The sequence below is a fragment of the Triticum aestivum genome, chromosome 2A, assembly GCF_018294505.1.
Source record: "Triticum aestivum cultivar Chinese Spring chromosome 2A, IWGSC CS RefSeq v2.1, whole genome shotgun sequence".
Lineage (NCBI taxonomy): Eukaryota > Viridiplantae > Streptophyta > Magnoliopsida > Poales > Poaceae > Triticum > Triticum aestivum.
The window spans coordinates 622,737,955-622,763,766 of record NC_057797.1 but is presented as its reverse complement, the minus strand read 5'-3'; the positions used below and the strand labels follow the sequence as shown (position 1 = coordinate 622,763,766).

At 46.4% G+C, this 25,812-nt stretch overlaps 2 protein-coding genes and 1 long non-coding RNA gene across 4 annotated transcripts; 1 reads left to right on the top strand and 2 right to left on the bottom strand.

Moving 5' to 3' along the window:
* Positions 1 to 3,704: 3,704 nt before the first annotated feature.
* On the bottom strand, positions 3,705 to 8,803 carry LOC123189839 (serine carboxypeptidase-like 35). 2 transcript variants are annotated; one of them, XM_044602344.1, is made up of 8 exons: positions 8,435 to 8,803; positions 6,891 to 6,998; positions 6,606 to 6,794; positions 6,369 to 6,457; positions 5,579 to 5,890; positions 5,344 to 5,489; positions 4,320 to 4,412; positions 3,705 to 4,261 (listed from the first exon to the last, which is right to left on the bottom strand). In XM_044602344.1, exons 1-8 carry the CDS (start codon positions 8,673 to 8,675, stop codon positions 3,985 to 3,987), a joined length of 1,455 nt encoding a protein of 484 aa, XP_044458279.1. In that variant the 5' UTR covers positions 8,676 to 8,803; the 3' UTR covers positions 3,705 to 3,984. The 2 variants fall into 2 exon arrangements, with proteins under 2 accessions (XP_044458279.1, XP_044458280.1); XM_044602345.1 differs by having other exon boundaries at positions 3,705 to 4,255; positions 8,435 to 8,802.
* Positions 8,804 to 10,856: 2,053 nt separating this feature from the next.
* Positions 10,857 to 13,945, top strand: LOC123185735 (uncharacterized). The gene is made up of 3 exons (XR_006493477.1): positions 10,857 to 10,894; positions 10,989 to 11,457; positions 12,626 to 13,945. It is a non-coding gene; the product is annotated as an uncharacterized lncRNA (long non-coding RNA).
* A 393-nt stretch (positions 13,946 to 14,338) lies between these two features.
* Positions 14,339 to 24,381, bottom strand: LOC123191790 (uncharacterized). The gene is made up of 7 exons (XM_044604393.1): positions 24,294 to 24,381; positions 23,529 to 23,999; positions 23,066 to 23,123; positions 15,110 to 15,208; positions 14,962 to 15,029; positions 14,815 to 14,880; positions 14,339 to 14,724 (listed from the first exon to the last, which is right to left on the bottom strand). The coding sequence occupies exons 1-5, from the start codon at positions 24,379 to 24,381 to the stop codon at positions 14,966 to 14,968; spliced, it is 780 nt and encodes a 259-aa protein (XP_044460328.1). The 3' UTR covers positions 14,339 to 14,724; positions 14,815 to 14,880; positions 14,962 to 14,965.
* Between the last annotated feature and the right edge of the window lie 1,431 nt (positions 24,382 to 25,812).

Here is a 25,812-nt window from a genome sequence, read left to right as displayed (position 1 = left end):
ATTAATCAGCTATTAGGTGACCCACCCAGTAGCGATTAACTGGCCGATATTTGGAACAATGAATTTTGTTCTCATGTTGATATAACGGAAAAGGTGAGCGTTGATGGTTCAGTGGAGGAAGTATTAACCAAGGTCATCCACTTTCCCTGCCTAATTTTTTTTTTGAAATATGCCTAATTGTTCTCATAACAACTAGGATGGTGCTATATAATCAATTATTCTTATGCGATAGCCTCCTATACCTGATCCTTTGCACATGCATTTTGTTTGACCTATGATATTGTGCAAGGACTTCTACATTCTTTGTACTATGTCAAATCTGAAGTATTAATGTCTGTCTCGAGATATTTTATGTTACCATTGTGGTCTTTGATGTATCACTGCACCGGTTCACTATTTCTCTCTCACCAAACCTGACTTGTTTCTCTCGAGGCCTAGACGTGTTGCTTCTGTGATGGCTTACCACTTCGTTGAGGGTGTTGTTCATTTCTCTGATTGTTATAATCAGGATGTGGTTATGTCAAGCAAACTGTGCCTAACAAGTTTATAACTTGTCCATGTTTTTATGCTAGTTTGTCATTGCTGATTGTTATGCTTCTGTGAGCCTGTGACTTTTGTTTCTCATTGGTTTTCTAAGGGAAGAAAACCTTCAGTTGAGCTCTGCAGTTAACTGGTGTAGTCAATTTTACTCCCAATTTGAGTCCTCAGCGGGCTAGACAATATTTAGTTGGGCAGATGAAGCAACAATAATTGCTTTATCTGTTGACAAGGGCTTTGTAGTACTGATAGCAACTAACATGATGGGTAAATATCTATTGTCAAGTTGCCATGTTGTGGAATTTCCCCAGCCTTATTGTGTTATTGTGGTCGTTGCAAGTGAGTGAGAAAATCATACAAAGAGGTCCTAGGAACGAACCTGAGCATTATTGGAGCTTTCCTTAGATCGAGATCCTGAATTTTCCTATGGTATATCCAGCTTCTTGATACTCTCTTCGTAAAGAATATATTTCTTTACAGAGGGAAACCGACCTTACGGTGTACCACAAAACCAGTACGGTGCAGCGGCTGCCGCGTGTACGAGCATGTGCATGTCAGCCTCAGTATTCAATGTTACCATGTTCTGTTTCTGTGACAAGTTCTTGTTCAGAGCAACTCTAGAGATCCTATAAAACCATACTACATATTTGAAATTCACGCCATCATTAGTTCACCGGAGTTCAAACATACTCCTCCGTCTCCATAATATAAGATTGTTTTTCAACTTATTCTAGCTTAAAAAACGATTTTATATTGTGGGATGAAGGGAGTACAAACTTAAAAACATACTCCTTCTGTCCCATAATGTAAGACGTTTTTTGACACTACGTTTTTTGATACTACACTAGGGTAAAAAATGTATTACATCATGGGACGAAGGGAGTAGTAGATAAAGCCTTTTTTTAAAATAAAATATAAACTTTATTCACCGATATAATAGATACATCGTTTGTGAGGAAAGGTACAATTTCATTCATAGGCTCCTCAAACCAATCAACAGTAGTCTAGCAAGCTTGTGGGTAACTTTATTTACTTCTCTATTACAATGTTCAAACCTACAAATAAGAAAATCACAAGCTAAAAAATAGCAATTATCAAAAACTGCCGCTGCTACTTCTGCTGACCGTCTGTCATTATTCATGGTTTCAATGATGTCTAGATTATTAGAATTTATGACGAGGCGATTTCAAAAATAGCCATTATCAAAAACTGCCGCTGCTACTTCTGCTGACCGTCTGTCATTATTCATGGTTTCAATGATGTCTAGATTATTAGAATTTATGATGAGGCGATTTCATCTCGCCCGTTGTGCTAAGGATAGGCTAAATCTAAGGCTAGTCATAGTGGGAGTAACTTAGCTAGTAACATAGCATATTCTAAGAAATTTTTGCTTATGTGCCAAGTATTTAATGTGAGGTGGTAACATAATATGTTATTGTAACATAGCGCTTCCCAACACAAGATGAGTCTACAAGCTAATAAATGAAGCCATCTATGACACTACTATCATGTTACTTTGCATTATGGAGGTAGTAACTTAGACTAGTATCATGCATATGACACTAGTCTAAGTTACTCCTCACTATGACCAGTCTAAGGCTGGTCATAGTGGGAGTAACTTAGCAAGTAACATAACACATCTCAAGAAAAATTTGCTTACATGGCATGTATTTGATGAGGAGAGATGGTCGGAGTAACATAATATGTTATTGTAACATAACACATTCCAAGGCAAAATGAGTCTACATCTTAATAAATGATGGCTTGCATGACACCACATATATGTTACTCTCCACTATGAAGGTACTAACATAGAGTAGTAACATAAGCATGTTACTAGTCTAAGTTACTCCCCACTATGACCAGCCTAAGAGCCCAAGCTTATGTAGGGATAAGCCAAATCTAAGAGCCCAAGCTTATATTTTTGAAACATCCACATAATGATCTATTTTTCAAAAACCTCCTGCAATAAAATTACCTTAAACGTTCCTCAGAACAGCCCACGCCGTACCATGTTTCACAAATCCCCCCGGCGGCAAATCCAACAACGAGCCGAAGCTTATGTTTTTAGAACGTCCACATAATGATCTATTTTTCAAAAACCTCCTGCAATAAAATTACCTTCATCGTTCCTCAGAGTAGCCCATGCCGTACCCTGTTTCACAAATCCCCCCGGCGGCGAATCCAACCACGAGCCCTAATGATTTATTTTTCAAAAACCTCATGTAACAAAATCACCTTCATCGTTCCTTAGAACAGCCAGCCGTACCCTGTTTCACAAATCTCCCCGCCAGTAAATCCAACTCCCCCCCCCCCCCCCCCCACATGCAACAACATAATTAGCCGTAAGAGCTTGTATCCCCATTGAAATCTGTTTGCCATCTTGAATGCTCTCTTTATGCACTAGTTTGCGCCCTTCCCATCACAAATGACATGACGTAATGGCAATCATCTCCCGAATATTCTGAAACCCCATTATAGATAAATCCTGGTTTGGCATGTCTAACAAATATTTCAAATCAGCCTCACCCACACGATCAACTTCGCAAGCTTTAACAATGATCTTGCCCAAGCCGAGTCTTCTCGAAATCTCCTTAGCCTAATCTAAACTAGTTTAGGGCTTCATGTTTAGGTAGAACTCGATCGGTCACCGACTTGTAGAGGACACACACGAGGTTGTACTTGTACCCCCTCCTTCACCACCACGAGCTGCGTGTTGACGTTGTCCTTACAGGCCGCCACTGCCTCCTTCGGGGCGTGGAGGTCGATCTCCGCCTCGTGGAGACCCTTTGTGATGGGCCAAAGCGCGTCCCCAATCTCGTTGAACTTGTTCCACGCTCTCTGGCCTGCTTCGAGCGCCCCGGCTCGACCGCAGGCCGGTTGAAGCAGCCGGCTCGGCGTCGTGCCGGGGGCGCTAGTGCCGCGGTGAGCCGTTGTGGCCCCCATGCCCGCGACCTTCGCTAGCCATGGATCTGCTCTAAAAGCATGTGCGTGCGGGAATCAGGCGCCAAAGGAGGGAGGGTTGGTTGCCGGAGTTGGTAGGATTGCGGCGGAGGCGGGTGGGGGAAATGCCGGATGCGAGTGGTAAGACGAGGAGAATATACGGGCCGCATATAAAAATTTACTAGTCAGGCCTTTTTTATCGGATATGCTCGAGCCGAAAAAAAAGCAAATCGCGTAAAACGCCCGGAGTTATACGGGCCGGCCAGGTTTTACAGATCAGCTAGAGTTGTTCTTATGGCTGGTAATAAACTGATATACGGCAATGCTCGACAGTTCCGGTAAAATACACTTTTAGCTTCCCATGAAAATCCCACATTGATATCGCCACATCTGTTATAGGCATACAACAACGCTACCCAATGAAGCACTTTTTTTAGCAACTACGTATGAAGCACTTGCTTGTAGCTTTGCTGAGCAGAAGAATGGACCACACACACACTTGCGCTAGCGTGGGGTGGAGGCCGGCGGCAGGGGCTGGCCCCGGAGGAAGTGGTAGAGCATGGCGAGCGAGCGGCCGGGCGCGAAGAGCGGCACCTGGTGCCCGGCGCCGCGCACCGTCACCAGCGTCAGCCCCTCCTCGTACTCCACCGCCCACCCGCCCACCTGCTGCCGGTAGAACCACGCCCTCCACCCGCCCCTCGCCCGCGCCCGCAGCTTCATCGCGTTCACGCTGTACCGCGTCGACGTCACCGGCACCCTCCCGTCCGTGTCGCCGCTGCATCTAAAAGTTTAAATTGCCATAGTTTCGGATAGAAGGTTTTTCACAAGATTTTCAGTACCTGTAGACCCAGATGCGCAGTCCGGCGGCCATGAGCTTCTTGAGGACGGGGAGTACGGTCGGCGGCGAGTCGTTCCATTTACTTATCACCGCGCTGCACCACAAACAAACAATTCGTCCGGTCTGGTTACTGACGGCTACGTACATACTCCCTCCGTAAACTAATATAAGAGCGTTTAGAATACTAAAGTAGTGATCTAAACGCTTTTATATTAGTTTACAGAGGGAGTACTACATAGCTTATAAGTATACTGAAACCGTGCATCTTTGCGGTAGGTAGTACGGAGTAGATGGTAAACCACATGGGCAGTACTCGCGTGCTACACAGAAGGATGAATGCAATGCATGCAGGTGCAGCAAAAATTTATGTTTTGACCTTTTTCTGAAACCTATTCGAGATCTGACCCTAGTTTGAAAAAAATTCAAGATCTGACCCTTTTGCTACTGTCAGGGTCCATGGCGGTAGGGTGTAACAGCCTATCACCAGGGACCTTGGCGGTAGGAAACATCTCTGCCGTCAAACATACTGGCGGTAGCCTATACAATCCTACCGCCAAGCTACTTGGCGGTAGACCCGAGCACGCACTGTGTTTAACATTTTGGAGAATTTTGTGGTAGGGCATGCAACCCTATCGTCAGGGACCTTGGCGGTAGGTTGTTAGATCCTACCGCTAACATCCTACCGACATGAACTTTGACGATAGCAAAAGAGTCAGATCTCGAAATTTTATCAGACAAAGGTCAGATCTCGAATAGATATCAAAAAATAGTCAAAACACGAAATTTAGCCTGCAGGTGCAAGTTGCAACATCAGATCTGGGGACGGGGCGTCCGCCATTACACTCCATGGCTGGTAGCAGGTGGACGGGGGTCCATTTGTACTGGCAGAAGCACATTGCCGTGCAGCCCACGAGCTGGAAGGATCGCAGGCAGAGTAGCGTGCAGGTGCAGTATTGACTGCGTGCAGAGCGGAGCAGAGCAGAGAAGAGAGCGTGGGTTGGGTAGGGTAGGGTACCAACACCAACCTGCAAGGCGAGTATGGGTACTTGAGGCCCGTCCGGTTGGCGTGCAGCGCGCGCTGCACGTCCTGGCGGTTGAAATACCTGCTCACGTACGCCTCCGTGCACGGGTCGTACCCCGCCGGCGCACGCCTCATCATGTGCCATGCCTCCTGCGCACGCACCACCACCACCACAAGACGCTTATTTTCTTTCTTGCACACACTGTACTCTATCAGAGATGTCAGGGAGTGCGACGTACGTGCTGGGAGAAGAGGCGGGGCGCGGCGACGAGCCTGGACGGGCGCGGCGCCGGGGAGGCGTCGGCGGCGGAGGGGGAGAGGCACGTCGGGGTGTAGATGCTGTAGATGTCGATGTCGTCGAAGGCGCCCATGAAGGCGCGGACGGCGGAGGAGCAGCCCTTGCCGGGCCTGCCGCCGTCGGCCTCCTCCTTGAAGGAGTCGCACTCCCGCGTCACCGCCGAGTGCAGCTCGTCGGAGATGATGGCGTGGCTCCACGCGTACTCCACCATGCCCAGCTGGTCCGTCTCGTCGTTCAGCACCGCGTTGCCAATCTGTGACAATCCGATCCAATCACCTCTGAATCAATTACTGTAATCCACACCAGAAAAGCATGGGAAAAAACGCACGAACGAACAACGGCGCAGGTGAAATCGTCGCAGGCTCAAGTACAAAAGCGGATACGTTCGCAGGTGCGCGCGATGCATGCGTGGAATTATTACCGCGGGTAGAAAGGGCTTGGCACAGGCAGTTGGCCGCGAGCTAAAGCGAGCAAAGATACTACGTAGTGGAGATCCGTAGGCACGCTCGTGGCCATCTTTGGAATAATCTTCTTTCCGCGGCACTGAATCTTTTCACTCCTATCACGCTCTTTTTTACCTTTTCCTCTTTATCTTTCTTGGCCACTCACTAACTAACTATGATCGTAGGCACGCGAGTATGGAAGCTGTTTCACGTGCCACTTGGCAATCCTAATGGCATGATTGCAGGCATAACAAGATGGACCAGTTACCCTTTCGGGGTGGAGCTTACCATGAAACCTTTGAGGTTGATGATCCTGCCTCTGCCCGCCGCTTTGTTCCCCTCGTAGATGAGATCTGCGAGCTGTGGGACGTAGTGCCCTGCAGCAAAGCAGATCACGGCAGCTTCATCAGCAGATCATCTTTACCCACAGATTACGACGCAGCACTTCCTCCATCTCATAATGTAAGATGTGTTTAGCACTGCTGGTCCTTCAGACCCAGGGCCCGTACAAAGTATAGTACGTACCGGCGTAGCTCTCTCCGGCGATGTAGAAGTCGCGGCCCTTGAACTCGGGGAACTTGGCGAGCCAGTTGAGGAGGAAGGTGTGCGAGTCCTGCGCCGTCACGCGGTCGCCGAGGCGGCCCAGGTCCGCCGTCTCGTTGGTGTAGGAGAACCCCACGCCCACCGGCGCCTCCAGGAACAGCAGGTTCACGGCTGAAAATCAAACGGCACAGTGTGAAAATTTGGAGGTACGTACGCGATCAGACGTTTCTCTTCATGGAGTTCAGCGAGAAGTGGCACTGTGGTTGCCTTTGTTCCACGCGTAGGCGTTGCGGGTGAGGTTGGCGCCGTAGCCCCTGACCAGGAACGGGCCCAGCTCCTGGGCCGCGCCGTAGGCGATGGACGAGCATCCCGGCCCTGCAATTGCACGGTATACAGTGATCACACAAGGATTTATTATCTTTCGTGTTTCGTTCCGTCAGATAATTCAGTTGTAAAGAGGCGACTGCAGATCAGTCGACTGCTGTGGACATATGTTGACAGTCTTATCCACTGGCTGGTGCGAGATGGATGGCCTGTCGAATTGTTTAGTCTAGGTGCTGTGCTAAAATGACACTACTGTTCAGTTCCTACTGAGCAATCAGACGCAAAGGCGAGGACAGGGGGATGAGACAGCTGATTTGCCGACTACCCTACCCGTCAAAGCGGCGAAGACTCGCACTTCCATGCAGCTAACGGACTGATTTTCCACATTTTTTCCCCTCACCGTTTCTTTATCCTAGGGAAAAATCTCCTTGCATGCATATCCACGTTCCTGACTCCTGAGTAGTATCCTCGTAGAAAAGATTATCGCCTGGCAGCTATGGCAGCAGCACGTGCTGGATACCGGGACAAAGATGTAACATCAGGCCGTAACGCTTACGAGATATTCTCGCAGTGGCTCTGAAGAAACACATGCTCACGCCGCAGCAGAGGCTCAGGAATTATTAACCTTTGTAAATCCGCAAGGATCCAAGGGCATTTCTGATATGAGTACAATCTTTAATTTTTGGTTTAATGCAGGTCCCAGTCCCACGGTGGGGTGCCCCATTTGCCCATCTTCCCTCTAGAGCCATGGCCCCCTCGCCATGGCCCTCGAGCTCTGTCCGTCGGCGCAGGCCAAGCTTCTTCCGGGCCTCCAGGGCAGGGCAGGAACAGGATCTGCTCTCCTGTAGCGCTGCCTCGAGAGCCTTCTTTTCTCCTTTTGCCATCTTTTGCAGCGTCTTTCCCTCTGCGCCGCGAGCCTATGCTATGCTCTCCCCTCCCTGCTGCTGCTCTGAATCTGAGTGCATGCCTCGCCTCCTTCCCTGTGGATGGATTCTGGCGCCTTTGCCTTTGAGCTTTTATTGCCGGAAGGAAAGCGCCATTCCTCCGTCGCCACAGACAGGGTGGCCACGCGGCCCTGCAATGAACCTGCCTGCAGGGCTCCAGCGAGCTTCTCCGAATAGGACTTGCCAAATGAGCAGCACACTTGGATGGATGCGCAGGAAATGAACAAGATGGAGAATGGAAGAGCACATCAACCAAAGGCTACTACATGTTGCTAGAAACAAGCTGGTAGCAATACGTTATGAGCAAGTTAGAAACTGAAAACTGAAGAGCCTCACTGTGCCGTGCCGGAAAATTAGCGTAGGTTAGCGAGTTTGCAACCGACGGCCGGACTCTGCGCCTGCATTTTTCGCATGACACCGCTACGCGAGTAGGCTAAAATTATCGAAATGTTCGTCATGGAACACTGAAAGCGAAAGCAGGAATCACGAGTGGGCAGCAATCGAGAGATCTGCGGAGCTAGGGATGAGGACGTGCGTGCGTACCTCCGTTGAGCCACAGCACGAGGGGCTTCTTCTCCGGCTCCTTCTCGGCCTCGAAGAACCAGTAGAAGAGCGCCTTGTCGCCGCCCGTTCCGACGTCGACGTAGCCGGCGTAGTGCTTGAACCCGACCTCTGGTTGCCCGGGGAGACCGGTGACGAGGTCGCCCTCTGGCCGCGGGCTCCAGGAGGCTCCGGCGACCGCCGCCGACGCCGCCGTGGCAAGGAGGAGCAGTGCCATGGCCATGGCCACGGCTGCTTCTGTGTGGAAGCGCTTGTGTGTGTAGTCTGCTCTGCTTGGGTTTTGGCTCTAGGCTTTTGGGGTGTGCGGCGAGGTGAGCTTGTTTAAAAACGGAGGGAGGGGGAAGAAAAGCTTAGGAGAAGGAGGATTTTGCGGCGGTAAAGAAGTGAGAAGGTTAGGGAGAGGTGGTGGTGGTAAATTATTTGGGTTAGCGGGGTGAGTTTGTAGTGGGCCCAAACGTTGGGAACAGGCCGGCCTGTGTCTTGTCGTACAAAATCGTATGGGTGAAAATATCGTACGCAAGGCAGTTTCGTTTTTGGTAGGTGGTTACTGGTCAGGACGTCGTGTGGGGGTGCCGATGGGAGCCTATCCGGAGATGACGGTGGCTTGTTCACTGGTCACTGCGTGCTTCGTACTGCCATGGTCAGTCAATGACTTAGGTCATTGCACACGTTTGCCGTGGCATTTGTCTTCTCTCGCAGTTCTGTTTCACGGTTCAGATATTTTTGTCCCACAAGTTGCATTTGTTCATCAACTTTTGCCGGCGAGTCCGGCTCAAGAATTACGGACGGGAGCGTGGTAGAAAAAATAATCGAGCACTTAAGATACGGAATGTAATGAAAATGCTACATCAACGGAGTGGTTACGGGAGTATTACGGGCCTTTCCTTTAATCCTCTTTAGGCTGGTCATAGTGGGGAGTAATTTAGACTAGTGTCATATGCATGACACTAGTCTAAATTACTACCCCATAGTGCAAAGTATCTTAGTAGTGTCATAGTTTGTTTCATTTATTGCCTTATAGACTCATTTTATCTCGGGAAACGCTATGTTACAGTAACATATTATGTTACTTCAAGCATCTCTTTTCTCATTAAATACTTGCCACATAAGCAAATTTGTCTTAGGATGCGTTAAGTTACTACCTAAGTTTACCCCCAATATAGCTAGCCTTACCTCCTCCCCTGATTTTCAGGTGGATGGGGCCCATCCCTCCCCTTAAACCAATCACAATGTGCCAAATCTCAATCAGTCCGTAAAGCCTCTGTTAAAGTCCGTGAATGTAGCATTGCTCGGAATGTAAATAGCGATAATACTACATACATGCAAAGAAACAACAGACCTTTATGGACTTGTCTGCATGCACTTCTCTAATTGCCCACCTAATTTTCAATGATGGGGCCGCCTCACCTAACAAAATCTTAACCAATAAACTCTAACCACTTGGTTAATCCCCCGTAATCTGTCTGTGAGTCTAGCATTGCCATGTAAATCTCTACTCCTAATGTCTTGTCTAAGTTGGTGAGTAATATCCATTTTCGTCCCATCACTTCCGTTCCTTTTATTTCGCTGGTTTTTTTCCTCCCCCTCGCACCCAAGCTGCCCCCTCGCGCGAGAAAAAAAACGGACGACGACCGCCCTCGTGAAAAAGAACCATACCACGACCCCCTCACACGAAGAAAAAAACTAACGATCTCCCCCGCGCCTGGGAACTCGATCTGGATCTCGGCGGCGGCTCCTCTCTCTCTCTCTCCGCGCATCGACGCATCCCCCGGAGCACTCCCCACCTCCTCCCTTTTCAGCGCCCACATCGCGACCCCTGTGGCTACTCCGTTGAGGCGTCGGCTTGACGGAGATGAAGAAGATAGCCAGGTGATGCGGTACTCGGGAGGTGGAATTGGCGATGAAGGTGGCTCCATCGAAGAGGGACGATGTGCTTCGGTGGTCAACGGCGGCTGCGCGGGATGCCGTATGGTATGGATCGGGCATCTCGAGGATGGGCTCTCTTCGCAAGTCCTCCTACACGCCAGTATGCTCTCTGATCCGAACCTTCTTCTCTTTGCTCACGCACGCACAGACGTAGTTGACCCGTCGTTGAACAACAGCGGAGGTGTTTGAGGAGTCTGTCCCGGGGCTGCGTGTGAAGCACGTCGACGTCTCCATCTTGGCATTGCTCAACACCGCCCTGCCGGCTGGGGTCCTTATTTTCCATAGAGGCCTTCCGCAACAGGGTCCATGATGCCTGATTGTTTCCTCTTCGGCTGGATCGGGTCCAACCACATAGTAAGCTATGCCTCATCTTCCGTCTTCTTTCTTAAATTTTCTATGGTTCTTGGTCTGATTCTCAATAAAGAGCTCTTTTGGTTATGACCTGCCCTATTTTGTTGGTACAGATTATTGTACTACTCTCTTGAGTGGCAAATATTTACTGAGATGGGATAATAGGTATACTGTTTATCTATTTCAAGACTGAAATATGATTTCTTCCTGCTCTATGTCAATTTATTTATTTTCTGAATAATTTACCAACACAGTGCAGGTTGATGTGTGTAGCGCGTGTTAACAAAATCTCAATTATCTGCATGGTATATATATCTCTAATCATTGTCTTTTCCAGAATGAAGAGAAGGTATGAGAAAGATAATACTAATATTCCCTATACATCTGACATTTAACTTTTATGAGATTCTTGGATTCCTCAAAATCATGTCTATTAGTGTTTCTTCAATATATATATGCATGATCTTTCCTTTTGAAATTCTCATTATGTACATGATTTTTGCTACTGCTGGCCTTGAATTGGCACTGATTTGGGCCACCTTGTTGAATGATTCGTGCACGCATGTGTTTCGTTGGTCTTTTGCGATATGTGGGGAGCGTAAACTGGAAGAACGTGTGCAGCAGGCATCGCTGCTGCGCTGGACGACGTTGTGTGAGGCCATGGCCATGGACGATGTGATGTTGGAGAACGGCGCAGGACTAAGGTAGTCGATGTGAACGACCACTGGGTATGTAATGGTTTAGTCCTCCTGAATTTGCACTCTGTTTTTTAGTCCTCTGTAGTGTTGTTCAATTTGGGCAGGGCTTACATTCTCTCATAGGATCAGACCAAACAAGGTCTTATAAGCTTTGCCATTGTTTTGTTCAAAACATAAAAACAGCCATTATCGAGGAAAGAGTCATTCTCACATAGCGATTTGTTTGCCTCGTTGCAGAATTCCAATTGCTTTTGGATTCATATGATGCAGCCTACATGTTCCCATCACCCAGTAAAATATAGACATCAATTATTGCATCTGGGTTTATATTATGCATCCCCGCTCGCAGTTTCATTGTTGAGTAGGAATGAAGATTATATTTATAAATGATATACGTATGTAATTGTGTGCTGCATTCTTGCTGCTTCCAGTAGATGTACTATCTTTTCAGCGTTGACTTTTAAAGCGTTTTTGCTGACAAGAGGCTTATCAGTTGTAATGTTCAGCACCTACATTACCTGATGGTCATGTAGTGCTAGGGATTAGCGATTAAAGAAACATCGAGCATATTAATGTGGGAAATAGATATACAATATGTTATAAAGGATAAGACAAGTAATTATTGGGTGTGAAAGGTCAGGATGGAAGCATTTTTTTTGCTATCATATGAATTATTGAATACAATCTGGTATGCAACCCCTCAAAATTAGATTTAATTCATGCTCGTACACCATCACTTAAATAGGAAAAGAGAAGTATTTCTAAGGCTACTCTATATCTTGTTTTTCTTTCACAGCATATACATTATTAGTTATATGTTTGCCTGGGTAGGAAAGTAACAATCAATCCCTCAAAATAAAAGGAAACTAATGATCAAGACCTTAGCTGGCTGATGGTAACTCCATTCATTCTCTTCCTATTATTATTATTTTAGTTATTTTTCTATTCTCATCGGTAGGTTTCTTCTGTGTTGTTTTGCTTTAGTTTCGTAGTTGTCACTCCCGTGTATTTCTTTGATGAGGAGGTGTGGACACGAGGCCTAACTATCTGGTATAAATTGGTTTTCCCACTATCGCTGTGAGATTGGATTGTTGTTCCCTTTTCTGCACATGATTGTTCCACTTGTGATTTATCATATATGAATTGCTACTTGACATCCTCTTGTTGACTGCTGGTTGTGTTTGTTCTCTTACCAAAGGCCGGGACTTTGAGTTGCCTGCAATGGTGGAGCTCGGGATGTTGGCAGATCTGACCGGACTGGTGAGCACTCTGCCCACACCTGCCGAGGTCACCCTGCTCTGTGCCATGCTCGGTAACTCACCCTCGCTGATGGTAATGTTATGCACAAAATGCTGATGAAGTTGTGTACTGATTCAATGAACTGAATTTTAATGAGCTGATGGTGATGATATATTTTTTGTGAACTAAAAAAGTGTATCCCCATATTGGTGCTTTTAGGAAATGGCGAATTTACGTATCCTTATCAACCTTATACTAATACATGTATCTGTATCGGTGCATTCTTGGATTTCATGTATAAGCTGCTCAAGAGAAATTTAAATAAGGTTGTTATGTTTCAGCATACTATACATACTTTCCCGTAGACAATGCTGCAATACTGTCATGTGATAACTAGTACTGATATAAGGACCCTTATCTTCAGTGCCATTTAGAGTAACAGTCTACAATGCCACAACACTTTGTTGGACCTGTTTTTGGCGTTTCTTCTGCCAGGTATCTCTATGATTTAAGTAGATAGATGTTATTAATTACACGTTCATTGTGGTCGACCGACTGTCTCTCTTCTACAATTGGAAATCTGTTATGTTCTGATGAGATGCTATCGTATGACTAATATGTAACTGGTGAGGTTTTATGTCTCATAGTTAAACTTTGTTTCATATTTTGAACTGGTTATTGAACATTTTTGTTTCCATGACAGTAGATCTATATCGGGATTTATAGCATATGCTCTATGTGCAGCCATGGGCGGATCCAGCCCAGCGCCCCGGGCCCCCTTTGTATACTGTAGCAGTTGCTACAATATTTTCCCTACAGCCCACAAAGAAAATGGGCCTCACGCCCCGGGCCTGGGGCCTAGATCCGCCATTGTGTGCAGCTGATGAGTCTTTCAGGGATGCAAATTGTGTGCCTTCGGAAAATCAGAATTAGGAAAGAATGGGATTTATAGCATATATGCTCTATGTGCAGCTGATGAAGCTTTGAGAGATGAAAATTGGTTGCCTTCGGAAAATAAGAAGGAAAGAACGGTACCAATTGCTTTTAGTGGAAGCTCTTTTCCTTTTTTGTATTTTTGCCGAGTCGCTGAATCTAATTAGAGCTTTTATCAGGGTGTTTCAATTGGTGGGGGAATCGGAAGCATCTCAGACATTTTTAAATGCATGACTGCTGATTGTTGAAAATGTTCATACCCACACTCATTGCAATTTGTTTTATTCTCATTCTTTTGAGAGAATTCCTTATTTGACACTACCTTAAAATGTGGTTCCCTATTTGGCCCTGAAGAAAATTTTCTTCCTTGTTTGACACATGCACAATTTTTTTTCCCAATATGACACTCTAGTGCATTTTGTTCACTAACGGTGTTAAAGACAGATGTGAAAATACCTTTTTACCCCTGGTGCATAAAGTGAGCAAAAATCTGTACATTACAATATATACACTTATGTTACATATTTGGTCATGTTAAATGACCAATTGAGACCACATAACTTGGACAATGATCTGATTTCAATCCAAAAAATTGTCCTCTCATTTTAATTCAAAAAATGAAAATTTGGCAAAACCTCCCCTGTAATTTGATCCCATATCTCACACAATTCACATATATATGTACATATATACACACAATATGCATCACAACATGAACAACAAACAGAAGCAGCCATGTTCACACATACATCACATTTAGGTTCACATTCACCACATACATCAGTACTAGTTGGCATGCATCACATACTGTTTCACATATGAGGTCAGGTCCACAAGTACATCACATGAGCAGCACAAAAGGACATCCAAAAGTAACCATGACATTAAGGAAAACATGAGAATCACAAACTAAGCCGCCTTTTGCTTCTTGTGCTCATTGAAGGGCTTGCAGAGTTAAATTTTTTGCTTCTTGTGCACATTGCTGGGCTGTCTTGTGGCACCATAGGAATCTTTTCAGTGCACTCCTTACTCTTGCCCCTAACCTTCACAGGAACATTTGTTTCATCGCCGTGCATAGGAAACTCGATGGAAATTGGCTCCGGATGTTTTGAGCCGGTTCTTGATCTGCACTTAGGCATGTAAGGCAGCAGTAGTTTTTAGCAATTGAAAACAAACAAATATTCATAACATGTCAACTAAAAAGAGAAACAATACCTCTTGGATCGAACTGATTCAGATTTCCCCCCTTTTCCCTTTTTGTTTGTATTCTTCAAGCTTTTGCTATGGTGAGAAGAAAGCAATAAGAATACAGAACAAGTTTTAATTTAACTAAATCTCAAAATCTAAACTAGTTGTAATCACCTTTTTAATGCTCCAGCACTAGAGTTAGCATGTTTCCCCCTTTTTTGGTTGTAGTTTCCAAGCTTTTGCTATTATAGTGAGCAGAAAGGTACTTACAATTCAAACATTGTTTTCATGTATTTATGAGCACAAGTGTAAAATTACGAACCTTGGGGGAAAACAGATTCTTGTTGGTACTCCATCTTCGCAAGGCACAATGGATAACTCAACTGTTTTGGTTGTCTTTGTCCTTTTCTTTGGTGGTTCTCTACACACAAGAGATAGGAAAGTATTGAACATGGTTGGAAGAATAATGCAAAAATGAGTAAATCTATACTACTCCCTTCGTTCCAAATTACTCGTCACAAAAATGGATGTATCTAGAACTAAAATACATCTAGATACATCCATACCTGCGACAAGTAATTCGGAATGGAGGGAGTACCTCACAGCCATCATTGCAGCAATGTTGTAACACCCTCGATGCGACTATAGCTCCCACGTGTCGAGGCACGACTTAGAGACATAATCGCATTGAAGGCATATGTCGCAAGTTAGGCAATCTTCACAACATCCCATGTAATATGAACAACAAAGGGGAGATAACATAGTTGGCTTACACTCGCCACATCAAACAAGTACATAAATAACATTACAGCATCCAAACACTCATGACCCGACTACGGCGCCAAAATAAAAGAGAACCCAACATGCGACACGGTCCCAATCACCCCCAACTGGGCACCACTACTGATCATCGGGAAAGGAAACATAGTAACGTTGAGAGTCTTCGTCGAACTCCCACTTGAGCTCATACGCGTCACCTGGAGCGGAATCATCAGGCCCTGCATCTGGTATAGTAGTAATCTATGAGCCACAGGGACTCAGCAATCTCGCACCCTCGCGATCAAGACTATTTAAGCTTATAGGTATGGCAAGGTATATGTAAGTGGAGCTGCAGCAAGCGACTAGCAAGTATGGTGGCTAACTTATTCGCAAAAGAGGGCGAGAAGAGGAGGCAAAGCACGAGCGAGGAACTAGAGAGCAACCTGCGCAAACATTACTCCAACACCGTGTCCACTTCCCGGACTCTGCCGAAAAGAGGCCATCACGGTAACACACTCAGTTGATTCATTTTAATTAAGTTAAGGTTCAAGTTATCTACAATCGGACATTAACAAATTCCCATCTGCCCATAACCGCGGGCACGACTTTTGAAAGTTCAATCCCTGCAGGGGAGTCCCAACTTAGCCCATGACAAGCTCTCACGGTCAACGAAGGAATAGACCTCCTCCCAAGACGTTCCGATCAGACTCGGTATCTCGGTAACTCAAGACACTTCGACAGGTTAAAACAAGACCAGCAACACCGCCCGAATGTGCCGACAAATCCCGATAGGAGCTGCACATATCTCTTTCTCAGGGCACACTCAGATTGTCTAAACTTCCGGTAGGCCAGCCCAGAGTTGCCCCTGGTAGCCACCGGCGACTGACGGTTTGGACCAACACTCAGAGGAGCACTGGCCCGGGGGGGGGGGGGGGTTAAAATAATGATGACCCTTGAGTCTGCAGAACCCAAGGGAAAAAAAGGCTAGGTGGTGAATGGTAAAACCAATGTTGGGTATTGCTGGAAAAGCTTTAATCAAGGCAAAATATCAAGGGGTTCCCATTATAACCCAACCGCGTAAGGAACGCAAAATCCGGGAACATAACACCGATATGACGGAAACTAGGGCGGCAAGAGTGGAACAAAATACTAGGCGAGAGGCCGAGCCTTCCACCCTTTACCAAGTATATAGATGCATTAAGATAACATGACAATATAATGATATCCCAACAAGTAAATAAATGTTCCAACAAGGAACAGGCTCCAATCTTCACCTGCAACTAGCAACGCTATAAGAGGGGCTAAGCAAAGCGGTAACATAGCCAATCAACGGTTTGCTAGGACATTGGTGGGTTAGAGGTTTGACATGGCAATTTGGGAGGCTTGCAAGCAAGTGGTAGGCATCGTAGCATTGGCATAGCAAAAGAGCGAGCAAACTAGCATAGCAAAGATAGTAGTGATTTCGAGGGTATGATCATCTTGCCTGCACAGTTGTCAGAGTTGACTGGATTCTCGAAAGCAAACTCAACGGGCTCCTCGTTAGCGAACTCGTCTCCCGGCTCTACCCAAACAAGACAAACAAGCAACAAGGATACAATCAACCACGTGCAAGAACAAGCAATATGATGAAATGATGATATGCTATGCTGGATGTGATGCGGGTTGCCAAATGCAAGATATGACAGGAAAACGCATGAACCTGGCCTCAACTTGGAAATCCAAGTGTGCCACTGGAAAGATGAGATGAAACCGCTTGAAAACGATATAAAGAACGCCGGAATCGGAGTTACGGTTTGGAAATGGCAAGCGATTCAAAAATGACACCGGTCTGCGATTTACAGCAAGTAGGCATCTAAATGCAATGAGATGAACATGCTACAGCACCCAAACATGACAAAAAAAATATGGCAGGGATGCACACAAGATGCTTAACAAAAGTCTAGCACTGAGCTACGGCCAAATCATCTATTAACAGGTTCAAACAAGCATGACAAAAATGCAAATGGTAAACAGATCTCAGACTTAGTGAAATCAACACTTATCTGGAATTTCAGATCAGGTAGCCCTCTTCGGAGCAACAAAACTACATGCTACAGGACTTGATCATGGCAAAGTAAAGCATGGCATGGAGCTACTCAAAGAGCTTAACAAAAGTCCTTAGTGACCTTGAGGCAAAAGGGATCAGAAAATCCAATTGCAAGCATGTGAACATAGCAAAAACATAATCAGTTTCAGACTTAGAGAAAAACCGACACATGCTGAAATATAACTCAAGTAGGCATGTTTACGAGCTCGATGCACTCACTACAGAGCAAGTCATGGTAAGATAAACATACATCCATCAAGAAGGCACAAAATACAAGCTAAACATGGCAAGAACAATAGCATAGCATGCACGGATCAACTACAACATCACCGGCAAAATTGCAAACAAGTTGACAATCTGCCCAGATTCACAAAGTTGTAAAAGTAGAGCTCGATTGACTCAAGCTAGGGTGCTCCATAATTACAAACAAAGACATGGATGGATAGAGCACTACAAGATTAACAAAACTCCCTTACTGATCATCCTCAAAAGAGGCACGGATCACTAGGAAACAACAAGAACATATGGCATCATGAGATAAACAGCTCCAGGACTTAGTGAAATCACTAAGTCCCTGAAAACAGAATTAGCAAGTGCACCACTTTGCAAGCTTGCACAAGACACCACACACATCCTAAAAATACATGGGTTGCACCTCTGGAAAGATGACAAAACCCTTAACAAAACACATGTAGAACTCACGGGCATATCATGCACACAATAATCATGGCAAAAATGACAAAAGTGCTAAACGGAGTAGCAGATCTGACAATTAACTCAAGTAGCCCTCTTCTAACAGCATTTCGGGCATCAAGATGAACTCAAATGAAAATGATGCAATGGAATGAAATGATGTACTCTCTGAGATGAACATTTTGATATGCTATATGCATGAATTGAAGCTAGGGATGCGAAGTTACGGAGCCGCGAACAGGGGCACTTGGACTGAAAAAATATCAGGGACAGAAAAAAACAACCTCTAGGGTTACTGTTCACAGATCTCAGATCTGCATGCAAAACGAGGTCGGCCGGTTCCCTCGCTGGAGTCTTCGCCGGAGTTCGAGAAGATGGCCGAGGGCGGCCGGATCTGTACGGGAGGCGAGGCCGGGAGGAGGCGGAGGAGCTGGCCGGCTCGGGGCGGCGCGCTGCCCGGCGGCGGTGGCGGCGGGGACCCGCGGGCGAGGCGGCGGCGGCGGACGGCGGGCGGGGCGACGGCAGTCGGCGTGCGCGGCGGGCGAGGCGAAGGGCGGCCCGGTGAGGCGCGGGAGAGGGTCCGCCTCGGGCCTGGGCGGGCCGTGGCGACGACGGTGGCCGGGTGCCACGTGGCGAGGCGTGGGTGGCTGGAGGCGGCGGGGCGGACACGTCCATCGGCAGGGAAAAATGTCCGGCGGGCGCGATGATGAGATCTAGGGTTTCGGGGGGAAGAAGAAGAAGAAAACGGAGGGGTCTTTAAATAGGCATAGAGGGAGCTAGGAGAGTCTAAATGAGGTGCAGTTTTCGGCCACGTGATCGTGATCAAACGCTCTAGAACATGGAGCAGAGTTAGGTGGGTTTTGGGCCAAATTGGAGGGGTGTTGGGCTGCAACACACACGAGGCCTTTTCGGTCCCTCGGTTAACCGTTGGAGTATCAAACAAAGTCCAAATGATACAAAACTTGACAGGCGGTCTACTGGTAGTAAACCAAGGCCGCTTGGCAAGTCTCGGTCCAATCCGAAAATGTTTAATCCTCACACATGAAAGAAAGCTAGAAAAGACCACCGGAGGAGAACGAAGCGCCGGAATGCAAAGCGGACAACGGGAAAAATGCTCGAATGCATGAGATGAACACGTATGCAAATGCACTGCACATGATGACATGATATGAGATGCATGACACGATAACAACGCACATAGACAAAAAAACCCAAACCCGAGGAAATAAATATAACTTAACGCCGAAAACGGCAAGACTTGGAGTACAAATTGGGAAAGTTACATCCGGGGTGTTACAAATGTCCTCTGGATTTCCTTTCTTACATTTGTGCCAATGATGCCCATATTCCTTACAAATAGGGCATAAGTGTTGACCACTTTTCCTTTTCTTCTCACCGCAACCTTTGTACCTCTCAGTTTTATGCCTACCAGCCGTGGCCTTCAATAGTGGTGGATGCATGAAGAATCCATGGTTAGATTTAGGCCATTGGGTCTTGTCCGACATAGCTGGAATTAGTTGGGCATAATCTGCTCTATATTTGTCAACGGAGAAATACAAGTCCACATAGTGTCGTATGTGTGCATTGCTAAGTGACGTGATGAATGCAAGAGCATGTTTGCAAGGATGGCCAGAAACTTGCCATTGTCGACAAGAACATGTCCCCTCTTGCAAGTTGACCACAAACCTAAAGCCACTACCACCTAATGCAGTTACTTCAGCCACTTCTTCTGAGCTTTCTACCACCTCCAAGTTTAATTCCCTGGTCATTGCATTCAGCTTCTTAATTATGTGGGGCAGAATCAAACCATCTAACTCCTTTGCTACTTTTCTCCTTCGGTTCCACAATATCATAATCAATTGTCTCGCCTTATCAAAGAGGTCATCCAAGTTCAAGGACTTGTGGTGCTTAATCCAATTGTTAAAGCTCTCGGCCAGGTTGTTGGTTACATAGTCTACCTTGCATATAGTTGAAAATTGACTCCTAGACCACAACCTATTGTGCCACTTCCTTATATATGCAGTTGCAGCTGGCTTTGTTGTCTCCATAGCAACCCAATGTTTGTCAAATAAATATGGGTTCCATGAGTAAGCAGCAGCCCAAAGGTGGTCATCAAACACCTTCCCATGGAACTTCTTCTTGAAGTTGGTCACCAAGTGAAACATGCATTCCCTATGTTCCGCCTCTGGGAACACTTCTTTCACCCCTGTCATTACTGCTTGACCAGCATCGGTGCATATGGCCAACCCATTTGGTGATCCTATGGCCTGTCTTAGCAATTGCATGAACCAAATCCAATTCTCGTTAGTTTCAGAATCAAAGACTCCAAAACTAACCGGATACATCCAATTATGGCCATCAACGGCGGTAGCACTAGCCAGCTGCCCCTTGAACCTGCCCGTCAAGAATGTGCTATCTATTGCCAAATATGGTCTGCAGCCACTAAGGAACCCCTCTATGCAAGGTTTCATAGCAACAAAAATTCTTCTAAACCTGATTTTACCATTTATTGTGTGATGATCAACCTGGACTATGCTACCGGGGCAACAACTTTCAACTTGTGCCTTAAACCTATACAAATTGTCAAAGCTGATATCCCAATCACCATATAGTTGCTTCAAGGCTAGCAACTTACCCGTATATACTCTCTTGTAGTTAATTTTGACCTTGTGGTGTTCTTTAAGCTTCTTTCGCAATTCCTTTGCTCCTAGAGTTGCATCTTCAATGAGCCAGTCCTTCACCTTCTCACATATCCAGTACTTAGTTGCATTCTTCACCTTCTTTTTCCTTCTTGCACTAGAGCAATCATGACCAAAAGGGTTTTTTTTCACCTACAAAAGAAGAATATAATTAGTTAGCTAAAAACTCTCAAACAATCATGCAAGAAATGTTTACAAACGAGCAAAGTTAGAGAGTTACCACTACGGTACACAAATCATCCGTTGTAGAAGCATGTATCCTCCATGGACAATTATCTTCATCTCTTCTTTTACAATAGCCCCTGAACCTACATGGTGCACTCTTCTCTGTGTTATACTCAAATTCATGTTTGATAGCATGCTGAGAAAGGGCCAACTTAAACTCCTTCATATTGGGATATATGAAACCTTCAGTCATAGGAGGGTCATCCTTATCATACTCTATATTTGGGGCATGATTTACCTCATGCAACTCCTCATCCTCCTCTACTTCAGTCTCGTCCTCGCTCTCATCCTTACTCTCATCCTCACTCCCATCCTCACTCTCATCCTCACTCTCACCATCAGCAACATAGTCTTGGTCCTTTTCTTTATCAGGAAAAAGAACCATATTTAGAGCTTTAGGTTCTTCCTTCAAATACATATTCTCTTCATCAATCCCAACATGTTCATTCTCCGGTATTGGGTTGCGAAGATAACTATCATCATCTTGGTCTATGTTGTTCTTAGGTTGGATATGCACATCACTATAATACTCAATGATAGGCTCATATGGTTCAGAGGGTTCCCAATATACAATGAACATCTGCACCATCTTTGACTTAGCATGTTTCTCAAACATATACATCAACTCTTGGTCTGATTTTATTTCTGGAAACGTTTTCAGAACTTCATCATAGTAGTGAACATGCACAACTTCCAAATAACGTGGCTGGTACTGCACTATAATTGATTCAACCAAATCTTCATAATTTGTCAAGTCGGAATCAATAACCTTCTCGAAATAAAAGCACATGGGCTCTTTTCTAGCTTTTTTTGGGTTGCCAAGCAATCTAATTTTCAGTACATAACAAGAATTTGGATCCATCCTGTACATAAAAGAGAAACTTATGCATGAACATTGCTACTGGATATGGGTCAACCTGCTCCTCCTTCTAATCCTGCATTTGAAGAGAAATTGTGGAAGGAACTCACCCTTCTAAGTCTGCAGCCGCACCGTGGCCCAAGCTTGCATCCACGCCCAACCTTGCAGCATCGCCATGGCCTGCACCGCCCGCAACATCGCCATGGCCTGCGCCCGCAGCTGAGCTCATCGGCAAGTGCTGCATAGCCGCGCCATGGCCGCCAGCAGCGGACCTCACCGACAAGCCATCCCCAGCCCCGCCTTGGCCGCCGTCCGCCGCGGTGCTTGCTCCGGCGCCCGCAGCCGTGCTTGATCCTCCGCCCGCAGCCACCCCTTGAGCCATGGCCCCTCAGCTCACGCCGTCGCCGCCGCTGTACGAGCCTGCAACCCGCTGCCGCCGCCGCTAGGGTTGGGGGTGGGGAATCGAAGAAACAGAGAGACGAGAGGATGGCCAGATCGGGATCGGGCTTGTGGGCTAGCGACTCTGGTCAAAACTTCTTGTGGGCTAGCTACTAACATGGGGGTATTTTGGTCCATCCAAAAACAATTTAACGGAACGGTGTAACAAAACGGACGGCGATGTCACGTAAGGAAGAAAATTTAGACTACATGTCAAATAGGGAAAAAAAAGTTCTTCAGGGTCAAATAAGGAACCACATTTTAAGGTAGTGTCAAATAAGGAATTCTCTCCTGTTCGGTTGGCTACTTTTTCTCTTTGCTTCGCATAAACCACCCGGCCGTTTAGATGAGGCTTAGCTTATCCAAGGAGAAAGCTAAAACATAATCCGACAAACGGGGCCTATGATGTTCCTTTCTTTCCCGAATTCTGAAATAGGGTATATATATATGTCAGTCGTGAATTTAAAAAGAAAATCGATACAAAAATGATATAAAAAGGAAGACGAAAAAGAGGCTTACCGAATTGGCGCACCACTATGACCTGAGGCTTTAGTCTCTCTGACACTTGTCGTCAATCCTGAATCATGGTAGTAACCAAGTCAGAGTATGTCCAAGTTATTGTGTACAATATAAGTGCTCAATCGAAAAACTAAACGATAAAATTTGCAGGAAATATTTGGCAAAGTGCATACAAGCAGCAGATTCAACACAAATTTACAGGAGATAATAAGATTACTCGGCTGGTTTGATCTAAAAGAAATGGAATATCATTTAGCTTTCCACTCCCCAAGCGACAACAACAGAAATTCTTTGGCGACGCGTTACTGCAAGGGTGCACCAAAATTCTCCAAACAACCACATGGCAATTTCCTCGTCCCAGTTTTACATCCGAGGCACAAAAAATTCAGAACAAACCCAAGGCCCAAGGGGATAACGAGAAAGTGGAGATAGGAGAGGTAACAGCAGCGGAAGAAGGGTGCACCGTAGGGTTTGGCGTCGGTAGCGGCGCCCAGCACGAGTAGGACGAAGGGAAGGCGGCGAGGGGCGGCGCGGCGCCGCGCGAGTAGGGATCGCGGTGCTGCACGGCGCAGGTAGGGAAGGCGGCGCGGCGCGGGTAGGGGTCGCGGTGCTGCACGGCACGGGTAGGGGTCGCGGTGCCGCACGGCACGGGTAGGGAACGCGGCGCGGCGCGGGTAGGGGTCGCGGTGCTGCACGGCGAGAGTAGGGAAGGCGGCGCGGCGCGTGGCGGGCAGGGAGAAGAGATCGCGCTGCGGGCGCGGCGAGGCGCGTGGCGGGCAGGGAGAAGAGATGGCGGCGCGGGCAGGGAGGAGAGGCTGCTGCGCGAGGGTCTCGCGTGCTTTTCTTTTGTGCCGGTTAAGAAACGGGAGCTTAACGGACGGTCCAGATGCGTATATAAGAGCATCTGTGGTAGATCCTGCAAACCGGCCGTCCGCTATGATTTGCGGGATTCATCTCGTATCCAAAATTGCTACACCTACGAACAGCCCTACGTTAACCTACGTAATTTCCAAAACCGCTAATCAAACCGCCCCCCTGATTTCTGGGGTGGGCCCGTGTGTCTAACTAATGACAAATTAAAAATTGACAAGTCATCAATTACGTAAGGTACGTAAGAATCTTTACATATGTCTAGCATTTCTCATCTCGTATCTCCGTCCAAACAAATTCATCAAATCTGGCCGTTTCAGAAATTTTTTGTGGGATCCGGTATCCACGAGTCCAATACAGGATTTCGCCCTTTTTTTTGCACTATCCTCTATCCTTGGAGGGAGGAAAATTTCAGCCCCAGCCGCTTCCCTCACAGCTGGCGCCATGGCCTCCCGAGCTCAATTCCGGCTGAATCTCGCGGCACGTCGGCGCAGCCGCTCGCCATTGGCCACCGACACAGCGGCAATGTGCTAGCTAGCCACGTACGAGATTTGCTAGGTAGGTAGCCGCATACGTGTTTTGCTAGCTAGCTAGCGCGAGCAGGAGCTCGGCCGCGGGCGCGAGCAGGAGCTCAGCCGCGTCTGACGTGGTGCGCGCCAACAGCGGTGGCGGGAGGAGCCTTCGGCAATGGCGCCGCAGCAACAGCTCGACCGATGCGAGCTCAACATGTGTATTGAAAGATCATGTTGTACTTTAGATTAGGTTTTTATTGGGGGATGTAACTTTACCGGGAACACAACTTTTTTGTACATGATCTATTCTGGCGAAACAAAAGTCATATTGTAAAAAAGTAAAAAAAAAAATGTTTTGAGGTATCCTGTAAATCGAATTTTGTGGGACAAGGTATACGGGATCTACTAGAGATGCTCTAACCCCTACTTTCGCCCTCTTCTCGTCTATTCGTCCAGATTTGTTGGGATGTTTGGGATGTGTGGGAGGGCGCTGAATCGGGGGTGTATTAGAGCAAGTATAATAAGGTGACGTAGGCGGGCTGTAAGACTTTAAATATTATATTATATCTTTACTGAGTTGGATGAGAGAGACTAGAAGAGATAAGATAAAGCGGACTACAGATTTACAAACAGCTGTAGTACGAGTTTCAAGAAGCTATGCGACAGTGTATGGTGGGCCATGTGGTAATAAAGTAGCACCTCCTTGTAGCCCACTACTATATATGTTGGCTATTACATTGGCTAAAGATAACATGGTCACATGTTATAGGCATCAGTCAGCTACATTATTAACCATGCTTTTATGGAGGAAATACAGAAAAAGCCTATTGTTAGGGCATATTTCTCCCTTAGTTGTTCTGGTGATTGATGACAATACAATTTGCGGACTAGTCTTGTGTGCATTGAGTATTTCAGATAATCTATCATATGACACGAGACGATTTATTCCCCTTGGTGATATAGAGGGAAGACGGTTATTTTCCTGCGTTTCTTTTTTAGTGGATTTGAGTCGTAGGAAAATCGTATTATTAAGAGGGGGTCCGCTTCGGAAAGGTTTAGGTGGAATCAACATGTACACTTTCCTTTGCACCCACTAAACTTTCCCTCTTTAATGGAGTTCCCTCTGTTTTCTGTTTGGTGATTGTGAAGCACTTTAGCGGTAATACCGCTCTGGGCAGCGGTAGTACCACTTGCGCGGTACTTCCGTGGTTCCAGTGTCGCGGTCACTACCACTTATTTTGGGTTATTGGACTCTTTCTTGCTTCAACGACAGTAGGGCGATAGTAGGGCGGTACGATACTACTACTGCCCCACCACCGTTGTTCTTTATGTAGCCCAGAGTAATTAGCGGTAGTAACGCGGTAG

Bases quoted from the DNA above. Each gene is read 5' to 3' on its own strand.
- LOC123189839 (XM_044602344.1), bottom strand. From the start codon at position 8,675: ATGGCCATGGCACTGCTCCTCCTTGCCACGGCGGCGTCGGCGGCGGTC. The intron at 5,891-6,368 runs GTAAGCTCCACC...GGATTGTCACAG, and splicing joins TCAACCTCAAAGGTTTCATG to ATTGGCAACGCGGTGCTGAA. The intron at 4,262-4,319 runs GTACTGAAAATC...TTAAACTTTTAG, and splicing joins CTGCGCATCTGGGTCTACAG to ATGCAGCGGCGACACGGACG.
- LOC123191790 (XM_044604393.1), bottom strand. From the start codon at position 24,381: ATGGCGCCAGCTGTGAGGGAAGCGGCTGGGGCTGAAATTTTCCTCCCT. The intron at 24,000-24,293 runs GTATTGGACTCG...CGCAAATCATAG, and splicing joins AAAAAAAAGGGCGAAATCCT to CGGACGGCCGGTTTGCAGGA. The intron at 15,030-15,109 runs GTTCGTAATTTT...TCACTATAATAG, and splicing joins AGAATCTGTTTTCCCCCAAG to CAAAAGCTTGGAAACTACAA.